The sequence below is a fragment of the Etheostoma cragini genome, chromosome 23 (assembly GCF_013103735.1).
Source record: "Etheostoma cragini isolate CJK2018 chromosome 23, CSU_Ecrag_1.0, whole genome shotgun sequence".
NCBI classification, from domain to species: Eukaryota; Metazoa; Chordata; class Actinopteri; order Perciformes; family Percidae; genus Etheostoma; species Etheostoma cragini.
Genome location: NC_048429.1, coordinates 14,411,219 through 14,425,476, shown reverse-complemented (window position 1 = coordinate 14,425,476; position 14,258 = coordinate 14,411,219). Strand labels below are relative to the sequence as shown.

The 14,258-nt window shown below is 40.7% G+C and overlaps 2 protein-coding genes across 4 annotated transcripts in view; one reads left to right on the top strand and one right to left on the bottom strand.

Moving 5' to 3' along the window:
* The window catches only part of syn3 (synapsin III), a 112,893-nt gene that overhangs the window by 28,153 nt on the left and 70,482 nt on the right, over window positions 1-14,258 (bottom strand). The gene's annotated exons all lie outside the window — the stretch shown is intronic.
* LOC117938706 (metalloproteinase inhibitor 3) overlaps window positions 12,808-14,258 on the top strand; it is a 15,617-nt gene continuing 14,166 nt past the window's right edge. Inside the window, exon 1 of the mRNA XM_034863502.1 lies at window positions 12,808-13,132. Coding sequence (XP_034719393.1) covers window positions 12,823-13,132 — 310 coding nt within the window. The 5' untranslated portion in view covers window positions 12,808-12,822. The remainder of the gene's footprint in view (window positions 13,133-14,258) is intronic.

The window sequence follows — 14,258 nt, the reverse complement described above, 5'->3', positions numbered from 1 at the left end:
TTCCACGGCGGACGCTTCCTGACAACACAAGGTGCTGATGGAGAAGTGGAGGAGATGGTTGGTGGTGTCCTGTGGTGGTCAAACCACCTGCTCTGTCATCACAACTAGCAAAGTGATTGAAAGAGGAAGACATGTACAGTACTGTATCCCACTTTACCTTTACAGAAGAAAACTGTCACGCTCGAGGCAGTCTAATGCCATTCATGCTTTAAACAATAATGAAAAGGTATTTGCTTTCTGGGAAAATGAAACAGCAGCCATTTGTTTGTAATTAACTCTTAACTAAGTTTTCGATCATTTGTACACATGATGTTATCCATCACATGTTGAGTCAGTGTGTGATCAACAAAGCAACAGTTGCAGATCACTAACAATGTCACCAAAATAAAGCACAAGAATCTTGCTAATAGTTTTGTTGAGGTTGCTATTCATTCGAGTACTATTCTCGCTTTGCCAGACCTTCCTCCACAGCGCTGCGGAGTCCGGTGGAATTTCGGGAAACAACGGTGCAATCCGGGAAGTGGAACGCCGCGGATATAGACTATATCTTTATGTACAGACTGTTAAAAAAGATGGCAGTACCTTCAATTTAAAAGCTCTCGGGATTGTATCACGTCGGCCAGTAGGACGACCTACCACTTTGGTCTAGACTGAAATAAGTCAAACAACTTTACATGGATTGCATTGACATTTGTTAGACAGTCATGGTCCCATCAGGCAGAATTCTAATCATTCAACCACCACAAGCAAAGTGGTGTTCAACGTCTTCCCAAGGACAGAAAAAGCTGGGGAATGAACCGCCAACCCTGTGACTAGTTGACTAACTCCTGAGCCACAGCCACCCTTATAATCCCTACAGTAACTGTATTTACAGTTTTTCATTTACTAGGGACATAGAGAGTAATGATGGGCTACGTACATACTGTACATATAGAAGTAGTTACATCCAAGTAACTATTTAACTCTCTCCAACTTCCTTCACATCGTCTCCCACTCTAGGAGAACACACAAGTGGCCCAAACTTATTTTTAGAATTACAGTTCTTGTGTTCTCCACGTGGTATGTCCATATCGGCTATGGTCCCAAGGTATAGTTACATTTTTGAGGAGGCTCTGTAGCCTGTAGTGTGGCTATGGTGGATATGTGTTTAGGCTCCTAAGCTACAACATAACCCCAACATACACAACTATAAATCCCCCTTTATGCTGTCTTATTCTGACAAAAACGGCTCTTGTGAGAGACTTGCTTGTAATACGTTAGTGATCTCACAGCTGGTTGATATTACAGATGGTTAACCAATATAATTTAATAACAGAACACAGCCACTACTTGAGTCCAGTCCGTTCACTTTAAATAAACAGAGATTTGTTTGAAAGTCAGTGTTAAGTACATGTCCAGACTTACTAAAGGAGATCTTTTTCAGTCCAGCTTCTCTGCGGTTGTGCTGTAATAAGGACCTGGGTGGGCATTATTAGTGATAATCAATTCACTAACCTACATTCCTGCTTCAGGAGAAAAAGGACAGACAAACCTCAGGCGAGCTAATCCTGCAAAAACCATCAATACTGTGGCACATTCCTCTCAGTCTAAAAGGAAAAGTGATGTTTCTTTCCCATTTTCCAGGGGCTCCTGCAGTATTAGGTCTTGGAAAAGGCTGAGCAGAAATGAGGTGACTGTGTGCCGTTTTGGATTCCCTGTCCCATGATCCCAGGACTAAATGGAATCATTCACTCAGTCCTTTCAGCTTAGTGATGCTGGCGAAAACAACCATGGAGCCAAACCTGCATCTTTGAGCAAAGTGAAGCATAATAATTTACCAAAATAGACAGAAGGAGGTCAAATGGACCTTTTCTCCAACCCATTTTTGTACCTACATATTCCCTCATAGGGAGGTCAGAGGTCAGTGTCACACATTGCATGGAAGTCGCTCAGTGGCCGTACAACAATTCAGTTGCCTTTCTGTCATCATGTGGATTTTAAGAACATATGCTACACAGCCTTCCCTTGAATAGTTCCTTCCAATATCCTGTCTCCACTGGAAAATACAGGATTAATAAATAAAATAATAAATAAAGCATACATTATACAAGAATTGAAGGAAACACGCAGTGTCATTGTAACATTCGGAATACAAAGCAGATTATGGAGTCTGGATTTGACGGCGTGGATAGAGTGGTGTACCACCATTCACCATTATTGAGAATATTACAGCTCACCAAAGCATCAATCTTACAAAGTTAGTATATAGTATATTTTAAAAGTAGCAACAAGCAGAGTGGGTTGAAGGGAGATTCACGTGAGGCAAAGACACTGCTTGAATTTAAAGGATGGATATATTAAGGTACTCGCCGCCGCTGCCGCAACACGTGCAAATGTTCTTGGAGGAATCGTTGGGGCTGTGTAAATTATAGAGCATGGATTTAAAACTATAAATTGAATAGAACTGAATTTTCTAAAAAAAAACTTTTTTGTGTCTCATTGAGGAAATTTGCTTTAAAAAAACAAAACAAAACAAAAAAAATCTCCCATATTTTTAGATCTAGTGTGACTTACGATTTCCAAGGATATAAATATTTTAAATGTCCATCTCAAATAAACGTCTATGAGTCAGCTTAAAAATCACAGAGAAAGACACTCCTTTTATCTCAACAACTTGCCTAAGAATGATCTTTCTTCAGCATCAAAGTAACATAGTGTGTGCGTGTCAATGGACTGTATCTATACAGCGCTTTTCTAGTCTTAACGACTGCTCAAAACACTGTGGCCAAGGCAGTCGTACAGTTGCCAACTGATCATCAGATAAACGTTCACCCACATTTACACTCAGACGCATTGGGGGAAACTCGGAACACTTCGACGGAGGACCGCAGATATCGAACCACCAACCCTCCGATAGGCAGGCGGCCGCTTTACCACTGAGCCAAAGCTGCCCCATTATCCAGGGGAACATTGCAAACAGCAACTGCTAATAGCTAATTTGGCATACATTTAATGGTACCAATTTGCCAAGAATGTAAACAAAAACCAAGCAAAAGTTGTAAAAATAATAAAGATAATAATAAGACAAATGAAAAATAACTTTTTTGGGGCCCAGTGGGGCACAATGTAAGACTTTAAAAACCTCTAAATCAGCGGTTAGAAGATTAAACCAGTAAATGCGACAGGTACAAACACAGAAGCTGCATTCTGAATTTCTAAAAAAGATAGTACTTACACACTCACTCAGATTTTACAACATAACAGTAACTCAGTAGATGTTCCAGCTTTCTGTTGCTGATAAGGCTCAGTGAATGGAAGCATACATGAAGCAAGAGGAGTCAGCAACATTTTTGACAGCAGAGGAAGGGAAGTCAGGCTTCTGCAGAGTGCATACCAGGGCTCAGCCCAAATGTCAACACCGCCACTGTTTTTAATTAAGACACTGTGCAGGGAGGACAGAACAACTTAATGTGGCAATTCTAGTCTGTATTTAAACTGGCTGTGCAGGCAGGAGGAATGGGTGGAACTCTGCAACACACTACAGCAATACTAAAGCAGTGACTTAGATACACGTAGTTATCATAAATAAATGGAAAGCTATCAGGCTGTACAATCCACTAAATATATTTCAATTGCAGACAAACAGGAATTGATGATCTCCATCTGGATTTGCATCTAAATGCACATTGTGATAATCGTGAAGATTGGCTGATGGCAGCCATAATTTCTATACCTACAAGAATGACTTGTGCAAAACCTAATAGAAAAACAGATTAAGAACCAGTTGGGTTCCTTTAAATGTATCATGTTGCCCATCCATTAGTGAAATGGCATCAAATTTTGTCTAGTCTTTTGTAGATTTGTACCCAAGTGCTCTACAGTTTAAACAGGCCGCACAAAAGAATTTGGCAATTACTGTAGATGAGAATGGTATGGAATCTTAAAAAACAGGGTTGACTGAAATTTGTGGCAATTTGTGTGTGTTTTTTTTTTTTATCTGTACATTTCTTGCAACAAAAATATATGGGATCTAGTATAGCAAGAAATAGTTGTATAGAAATAATTGTGTTGAACCAAAGAATCCAGACCATATCTGCTTCTATGCCTAATGATTTAGGAGTTATTTATGAGCCATAATGTAAACACAACACCTTTTAAATAGGCAGGTGGTGGCGCTATTCAAACTATACATTTCTTTTTTTTAAGATAATTTTTTGGGGCATTTTTAGGCCTTTATGTCCACACAACAGCTCAATACATGAAAGGGGAGAGAGAGGGGGAATGACATGCAGCGAAGGGCCGCAAGTGGGAGCCAAACCTGCGGCTACTTCGTGGTGGAGTTAACCTCTAAATATGTCCGCCTGCTCTACCAACTGAGCGAACCTGGCCACTCTCTATTCACACTTCATAGTTCTTTAGTCATCAAGGGCGTATCCGATAAACCGGAGTTTACAATAATTTGTCAAGTAGACATATCCTAAAATGTATGATAATGTGACACTTAGGCAAGAACAACAGTTTAAACCATTAAGTAAAAGCAATTATTTAAAACTGCCCCTTTTTGGGTCCTAAAGCTCAGTTTGGTAACCACTTATCTACAAAAATGTGGACATGACATATTCACTAAATCAAACACATTTTGGGGGGAATTTGCATTAGTTCAACAAATATATCTATTTCTAAAACCACTTCAGGAGGAAGAAAGGAACAAACATAACAGAAAGTCAAGTGTTGATGTGACTCGGATCACTGGAAGAGATCGACTCTGCGAGTTTAACTAAGACACTGTTTTTGTAAGCGATCTAAACACATTTTCTAAACAGCTAGAAAAATAACAGTTCTGTGACTGTGTTTCCATGCTGTGCATAAATGTTTGTGGAAAGTCTCCTGTCTAGTTAATGGGGGGATTCCAACCGTAAAAATGAATGTGGGATGACTTGCCTCCTGCTGTGGTTTGCCCAGCAAATCATGATGACCTATGGTCAACAGAGCCCACACCCTCTGGTCTCAGGCAGGGGAAGGTTCATCTCTACACCAGCAGAAACACTTCCGTGCAGTAGAAGAGCTTTCAAACAGTATATCTTACTTTAAAAAAACAAATTTTGGTGACGTATGTAGGATCTCTCTATTGAGATTAGTGTATTTTTTTGTGGACAACATAGCATATACAACATGATGCCAGATGCAGAGTTTTTTGTTGTTGTTGCGAAAAAGGTTTTAATAAACTAAAACGTTTCCTAGCGTAAGGGTTGTAAAAAAGAAACACAACGCTGGAAGACGCTAAAACGCTCCACAAAACAGGAGGGAAACTGCAGTTAGGTGATAATTCTCTGTGGATTTGTTACTACAAGAGTGACACTTTACAAATAACACATGGTCATTTGATCCATTGTGACATACAAAATGATTAAGAAAATTTATAAAAATGGTGCCGAAAGGATTCCTTGAGTAACTTGAATAATGGGATTGCTAAAAATCCTCGATGCAAAATTGAACAATGTAACTAACGTTGTGTAACGCTTTGTTTCCGCATGGATGATTGTTATTGTCGCACAACGGGCTGACGCTGCAGTTGACACGTGCCGTGAAGACTGAAGGCGCGGATTACAAAATGAAGGAAGAGAAATAAAATACTGAGGGGCTAAGAGACGAGACAGGCGGAGAAAAGGACAGAAAGTTTGGGATAATTTTAAGCTGCAAAAAATGAAAACTCTGTGAGGTGTCACAGAGTGGACAAGTTACAGACGGCACCTTTAACGTCTGCAGTCTCTCGTCCATGTTTGCAGGACTCCAGCATGCTACTCTGCAAATAGCCAGTTTTGTGGCCGGGGGCAGGGTGGCCCATGTGTCCAGTGCTTTAAATATTAGCGTCTATTCCTGTTAGAATACTCTATTACTAAAATAATCGATTGCTGCAGCCCTAAAATTTAAGCAGCTTTAATTATCAAGCAACTATTGTTGAAAAGGAAAAAATGTCTCTATAGTCCACACTACACTTAAAATAAAAAAGAGTAGACCATAATGCAGTGCAACAAGACTCGTTGAGCAGAATGGTGTTATCATAACCTTCCGCTGAATGAATGTTCTTGGAAGCGCTTGAATAAAATATGGCTTTGGAGGAAGTGATAATTAATAGGTCTCACAGGCTTCTTGTGGTTTTCTTGATGTGTTACATCAGAAAGAGTCATTTCTGTGGCATTTTCCACTTCCCAGAGACAGTGACATGATACAATAATAGCTCTTCAAGCAAAGGTTAGATGATTCAATCCTAAAACTAACTCATGTATTGCCTCCTTCCTGCCAAACATCATGGGTAGATAACAAAACTCCCAAATGGAACACTAAAACGTTACATATGCTTAGATAGACAAGAGGAAACAATTGAGCAGTGTCCAGCGGTGTGATGTCGTTTCTAAATTTAACCATCTGCCTGAGTCCCTCCACCCTCCCACAGTGTGACGTCAGCACCCTGTGGACCCTGTTGAAACCCTTGACATCTGACCTGCTTGTGACTCACTGGTTTTCCCTCGACCATCTTCCATAAATGAACTTTCTCTGCCTCCGCTGCTTAGGTTTCTGGGAAACACTGGCTTTTACAGTTTTATGAGCAGAAGAAACTGGTATGATTTACTTTGTCTCCCAAATGAACTCTACTTGAGGCAAATTAATAGGGCATACTATGATACTAACAGGGAATAACACACTGGTTTAAAGAGGAGCAGTATGGGTAAACACACTTCTAAGTTTTGACTCCTTTCTCAAAAGCTTTAAGTCTAAGAGCCTTTAGCTGCTTGCACTGTACTCCCAGTGATCACCTGTCAATCAAACAGTACGCCCACAAATGGTAGTGTCATCTCCTCTAGTGTTTCTGCAGATGAGCTTTAAGTGACGCATGTACAGTAGTAGTAGTACACTTACTCTAACCTAGGTCTATCCAACACAAAAGTTAATTTGCCAATTAACCATTCAGGTTCTCTTTAGCATTGTGGTGTCACAACTCAGTATGTACAGTTCATTATAGAAATGGCTGATTAAACAGTCTTCATGCAGAAAAATGGCCAAAAATACAAGCAATAATAATGTATTCTGACTGGGGGCAGTTGAACATGCTAACACATCACAGAGAAATATTAACATTCATTTGGACTTGTTCTCCACCAACTCCTAAAGGAAATATGTATCTCTAGCAGCCAATTCTCTAGCATCCAAAACTCACCAGCTAGTTGCTAACTGAGTCTGTTAGCCACTTACGGTTGGGTAGTAAGTGTACAGCTTTTTCAGCTTTGTCTTCAGAGTCTGGTGACCGTTTTTTTGTAAGTTCATCACTACAAGGGATACCTCTAACATTACCCATAGTCACTAAACCCATCGCTTTAATAATTCAATTTACACTGGCTAAATTTAAGAGCACAAACATTTACACATTGTCACTTCTTGTTTATAATTATGTCAAAGACCAAAGAATGGGTGTAATTCACAAACAAAAAATATACAGTCTATATTTTTTAATTTCTATGTTTACCTCAATAAAAATGTAACATGTTACTACACCAATGACTTAGTAGCAGGACTGAAAAGGACTGAAGCTAACCATTTTGTTTTTGCTGTGCTCAACAACAAACTAAGTTTAGGCATTCCCTCAACATGAAGGAATTCCTCAAAGCTATTTCCATGTTGTCATATGTCCGTGTTTATGGTGAGGGCCGGGTGTCTCATGCCGTAATACAACAACAATTATGTGGGGTTTCCTGACCGCACACACACCAAATATGTACAGTAGAGTACAACAGGGCACCATGTGTCTGAGGAAGAGAGCGATGTGGTTGCGTTTGGCCTGCCTGAGCGGACGTTACTGACCATTCATCATATTTTATTGCATTGTGAGTGGGATCATGGGTCAGGGCCATGTTTGTGTTTCCTTCTCTGATGTCTTAAATCCACATCGGATGACTGACGTGCTGGAATTGGGGAGCATCTGTTGAAAGGTTCAGTGGAGTGGACCGACTGAGCAGCTTAGGAAACACCAGCAAGCCTTGATATCACTGTCTATTCCAGTGGGAGGGTGGAGAAGAGCACGCCAGTCTAGCAACCGATATCTCACTGGACCGACAGCGCCTAGATACGGAGCTTTGAGCTCATTTCCAACAATTCAGCCTCCATTGTTAAGATAAAAACGACAACAATAGCTAAAGGCTAATTTCATGTCACTCCAAACCAACTGATACATCATCATGTTATGTAATATCACCATCCAACCCATGATCACATTAATAAGCACCTTTTGAGCTATTAAAAGTAGTCAGTAGGGCTGGGACGTTTTGCCTTTGCCCCAATTCGATTCTTTCATGATACATGTGTGCCGTTTTGATTTGCATTGGAAGTTTTATTCATTGCAATTCCATAGTATATAGAGGATTGCCATTTTCCTTTCCTTCTTAACCAAAAACAAAAGCTGAATAATACAGCTCTATAGACAATATATCATGAGACATATCTAACAACTAATTATTTTCCTAAAAGAATGCACATCACATGACAGTTCATCCTCCACCCCCCCCCCCCCCCCCCCCCCCCCCACCCCCCCACGCCCACCCTTAGTAGTCAGTCCTATATTCAGTAGACTACAGGTGTTTCCTCTGTTTCCTCTCTGTCAATTTAGACACCCAAGAAGTTGGAGAAAGATCCATCGCCAAACCACAAGATCCCAAATCCTGAGGTCAACACTCTTTGCAACCGGGGAAACATCCAATTATGGTCTTCCTCATTCCTCCTGTGACAGGACTTCCACTACCCATCCTCCTCGCAACACAGAGCCGCAGAACACGGGTCGTCTTGTCTGTCCCACTTAACTGGAATGGCATGTGGGCTGTGCAACAGGGCCCGAGTGAGTCAGGCCTGGACGCTCTCCCTCGTTGACCGTTGCTCCCGGCGGAGCTTTCTTTTCAAGATTTGCCTCTTCCTGTGTCTCTTTAGCGGCTTGTCAGTCGGATGACAGGTATTTCCTCTGAGTCACCAGCTCTGTTCTCTTTTGTCAACCCGGAACCACGCAGACCTTAAAGACCTCCGGTCCACAATGCTGTTGTCTGCTCCTCCAGCGGCCGGCAAGCCTTAAAACATGCCTTTTTCTATCATTGGACTTTTTAAGATGAAATGCACTTTGCTCTGCATTATTTTTGTAGCATGTTGGCCTAGTTCAGCAACATGATTTCCAGCGGGACCTGTTGCATGGATCAAGTCGTCGTTGCAAGCTTTAAAAGACACACATAACCAGAATATTCTGGAGACTCTCTTCCTTTTTATCTTGTCCCATTTCTGACAGTAAAGTTAAACTAGAGCACACAGTATTCATGCAAGTGGCCCAACGACTTTCTTAGTATAGCTATAATAACACAGTGACCTTGTTGTTGGGTTGAGACATAGAGGAAGGCCTCATCTGTCTCATTGTGGTCTGAACTATGTGAGGACAGCTGCAAGGCAAGAAGACACATTGATCCCCCACACATATGGTGAGCAGCTCTCTCTATTCATCTTTGCACTCTTAAAAAGCAAAATTCACCTTAATGTCCACGTAATAAATCTGATACTTGTTACTTTCCAAGAAATATTTTGCACTGTGCACAAGTGTTGCACTTTAGTTTGCCTTTATTTTGCAGCTGCTTTCCATCAACCTGCTTTGTAAACTTCTACTTCAGTTTGAAACTTCCTACATTTTCAAGAAGGCTTGTTGACAGAAGGCAGAGGACTAGGTTGAAGTTGTTGCTTTCTGTTCAGATTACAGAGAGTATAAACAAACGTACGGTTGAGAAAGTTCAAGGTAATTTATAGCTTTATCAAAGGAGAGTCTGCTTAACAGTAAAAGGATATAGTAGGGGTGTGAAAAAACATTGGTTTGTATTCAAATTGCGATTCAAGCCAATCAAAATCGATTCACAGAATTCCAAACAGCTATTCACTTTTCTTTTTTTTTTACTTTTTTATTGTATGTCTACTGCAATCATATATGATATGATATGATACAACCGAAGGATATAGTGTCCAAATATATAACACATATGTCTCTTTTATTGGCTTGTGGCCTATATTTTGTTCATGTGGATGTACTAATTGGTCTAGCCTATGCCATGATGGATATTTCCCTGTATAATAGTTGAACATCTGTAAAAAATGGCAGCTCAAACCAGATGTAATTTATCTTTGTTTAGAGTGATGCTGTTTTTCATCACTGACACTGTATATGATGTTGTTGGACTACATTCAAATCCTCCACAACCACATGTCACATCTTCTGCATTAAACATGTGTAGTTTTAGAAATAGGATATTTGTGGTTTTGGATGGTAATGGCTAACAAAGGTTAGATACTGTAGTCCTCTGATTGCAAACAACGTTGCAGAAGCCCTGTCCTCACAGTGAAGAGGCAGGGTTCACACACACGCTCTGACTCTGAACAGAAACAGCTGATTCTGACTATACTCGCGGCTAATGTAAGCAAGCCAGCTATGAAAACACAACAGGTAAATAAGACAACAACTTTTTAACACGGAGTCTCATTTCTCATCTCACCTCCTCCCCACACCTCCAGTCAAGGGTAACACAGCTGCCGGACCAGTCTATCAACTGAACACACATAGACCAAACTGATCTCAACCTTCCATCAAACTCCTGGTCAAACAGTAAACCCTCAAAATAATCAAAGTAACAAAGCATCACTGGGGTTAGTAACTAAATGTTACATTGTACATTCATAATGATGAGTGTTTAAAGGTAGGCATCCCTTTAAAAGCTATTGATGCAATAACCTAACCCCTTACTAGGCCTGTTTCCTTCTGTTGACCTTATTCAACTTGTTATCTTTGGGATATATGTAAGGAATGCAGGGCTGTTTTAACTGTTTATGTATGAGTGAAGTCATTATGTATATAATATTGCCCAAGTGAATCATTTCCTTTCCATGGCCTCCCTGGGACTTTGTGTGCCTGAACAGTTCCGTTATTGTCGCTTTTTTGGGGAATTAAAAATGCAAAACCACCTGTCACGCATGCCGAGCCAGCGTCTAACTACGGAATGTTGATAATCTGTTGGTTCAGACTTTAGGTCCGAAGCTGAAATAATATGTGACCATATCAATGGTTAACAGCAGCTAAGCAGCTGACCCGCTCTGGTTCTGCAGATGAGACCGTACCTCTGATAAAACATGACTTCAATGACTATGACGTTGAAATTCCACAGATTTTACTGTAACTGTCCTATTGTTCCTAACTTCTGGACGGAAACATGCTGACGTACTGTATGTGAACGCACCGCTGGACAAACACTGGTTTATTTTTTAAGGTAATAGTGAAAGGACAAAATGGATGATGGATTCTTGATGGGAGCCTGAGTCATGGGTGAAGGGTGAATGGAAACCATTCATGACACTTCCTGTGTATTATTCTAGTCTAAAGCAATATATCCTGTTTGTTTTATCATTTGCAAAGTAAATCTTGCTTTTTCTAAAGCAAAGAAAAAATAGTCTCATTATGTGGCAAATAAATGACTTTTAATTTTAAAATCAAACTCACTTTCAATACTGATATTCAAAGTACAAGCTTATCAGTGCCCTTCTAATAAAAATAGCGTCTACATCTGGCCATGCAGGTTCTTTAAATTGAGATAACTGTTAACGAAGGCCCATTGAGGGTCAGAGTTCCCCGACCTGATTATTTCTGGCTTGCTTATATAACTGCGAGTAGCTTCAGCCCTTAACATAGCTCCCTCAGTCTCTGCAGATAAGCCTCTGCAGCGATAACGCAGCTCCACTCAGGTCCATGAACATAGTTAGGAAGGAGAGAAAAGGGGTAATTGGCTAGTTTGACTGAGCGTGCCCTGAGGGTAACTTCAGTGAATCCCTTTTAGAATAAAATCGGACTAAGTGAGGCTGTGAGTGCAGCCTGCAAAGGGGACAAAAGCAGTCACAGGTAGCGCTGGAATGTCCTAACTTTAGGCTCAATGTCTTTGATATTAAAAATTAAAAAGAAAAGAAAATCTGTTTAAACCCTCCAACGCCTAATGTGTAAAAGAAGAAAACTGGGCCCTTCATTTGCCTTCATAGCTAGTGTTTTTAACTGTTTAGAGATACATCTGGCTGCACCCTGCATTCAATACACTTTACTGTAAGTATTAGTAATTAAGGGGGCGTCAGGGGGTGGGCAGGATGACTAAGTGAGATTTTGGGTGAAAAGTGAGAAAAAGGAAGAGTAAAGCAGCCAATATTTTGCATTAATCTACTTAGTTTTTAGTTGGAAAATATATTAGAGATGACAGGTTTACCTGTTAGTTGATCTTAAGGCACATTTTAAGCACATTTCGAGCTAATCATGTGAAACTGTTCTCTACATTTATAATCAGATTATTATCAATGTTAATTTATGTCTAAAGTTACGTCTATGTCATTGATATGGCATAATTAAAAAAAATGATGTTTGATATACTGCATTATGGGGAAAAAACACAAACAGGTACCAATGGGTAGCCTATGCATTATTTTTCCATATCTCTTTGATGTTTGCTGTATGTCAAACCGTTCTCATTTTCCCATCTAACTCTCACCGTGTAGGAAAATAATTCAAATGTGCATAAACATCTTTTGGTCAATCTTACTATTTTATTTTTCTTCGCTTTCTCCATGTTTTTGTTGTATTTTTTTGTCAGTCTGGAAAAAATAAGACGAAGCAGAGTAAAATTCCAGTATGTCATCGTGTCTGGTGTCTGAGATTCCTAATGGCATCACCGGCCGCTGATTGGCCGCCCCTCCCGCGAGCTGCAGAGGTGGAAAGTGGGCGTGCACGCCTCTCCGGCGCGCTATATGTACGGCTGTGCGCCTCTCCGGGATCAGGGGGAAACACTCAAGCGAGGCGAGAAGCAACAACAGCCAGAGCAGAGACTTGGACATTACACACCGCCTTGCCTACTACTACAGCGGACCCAGCCGGACTCCACACACACTTTAATCCAGCGGCATAGAGGAGTGGAAAGGTTTGGAGAAATGCAGTCAGTGTACCAGCACCTGATCAGCCTGCTGTTTGTCTTCAGCAGCCTGCAGGTTATCCAGCGGACGGATGGCTGCTCGTGCGCTCTGACGCACCCGCAAGACGCCTTCTGCAACTCCGACATAGGTAAGAAAACGTGTTAGAACCATCCGTGTCCTGCTGTAAATCAGCGGGGTTTTCATTTTTAAACCGGTACTGCGAGCAGATGTTGCCTGTCACTCAATACGGGAAATAAGACTGAGCTGCGACCAATTTACTGGACGCGCGTCATTTTAGGAAAGCATGTTTTCAGCTAAATCTTTCGTTTGAGAATAAGGGAAACTAAATAACTTGCTTTTTCTTTATTTATAGAATGCTATTAGTACTATGTTGTATTATAGCTGTCCAACTTGTAGTCAAGTGCTGTTTCCACTATGTAATGAATATTCTAATATAACAATCCTATGTAGTTTATAGTCAGTGAAGGACACCAATGATGCTTCTTAAAGTGATGGCTGTCACACTAAGACAAGGGTCCACTAACAATTCCACATGTCCTTGCTTTTCCTCCCCAAATTGATGAAGTTTGGATTTCATCATATCTTTTCAAGCTACAGGCTTGCGTGGCTCAAAGGAGAAGAAGTATGGGTGGTGTGAATTAACTCCAGTTGATCAAAAGGATGCAGTCAGCTTAGATGTTTCAAATTGTTATTTATCTGCACACACTGATAATTCTCTGTCAGGCAGCCATGCAGTTGTAACTCAGATATGCCCGGCCTCTGGTGCACAAACAGCGCAAGGGGGAGGGGGGGTAACAGAGCTTTAGTTTTTCTTTATTGCCTGGTTATAATTTCTCTGACTCCCCAGAATAATATAAACTTGGGATCTGGCTAAGACTGACGGTCAAGACTGGTATTATCTGATCGGCCCTGCAAGGAGAGAGGCTGTTTTTGGTTTGAGAGTTGCAGGCAGTTTGGGGGGGTGAAATGTGTCCGATGGGCAGGAGGGCAGCGGATTTGCAGTGAGAAAGGGGACATGTTTCATTTCACTGACAACCTGTCACTTAAAGCCACATATACATACTTATACAGTAGTCTTTTTCAGTGCACTTGATATTTTGCTTTAATATCATTTGACCCAAAAATGTGAAACCATCATGAGGTTTTTTAAACCCTAAAGTGAAACAAACTCTTAAACCCTGACACATAATCACACAATAAACTCTCAGTCTAAACTAAACACACACACACACACACACACACACACACACACA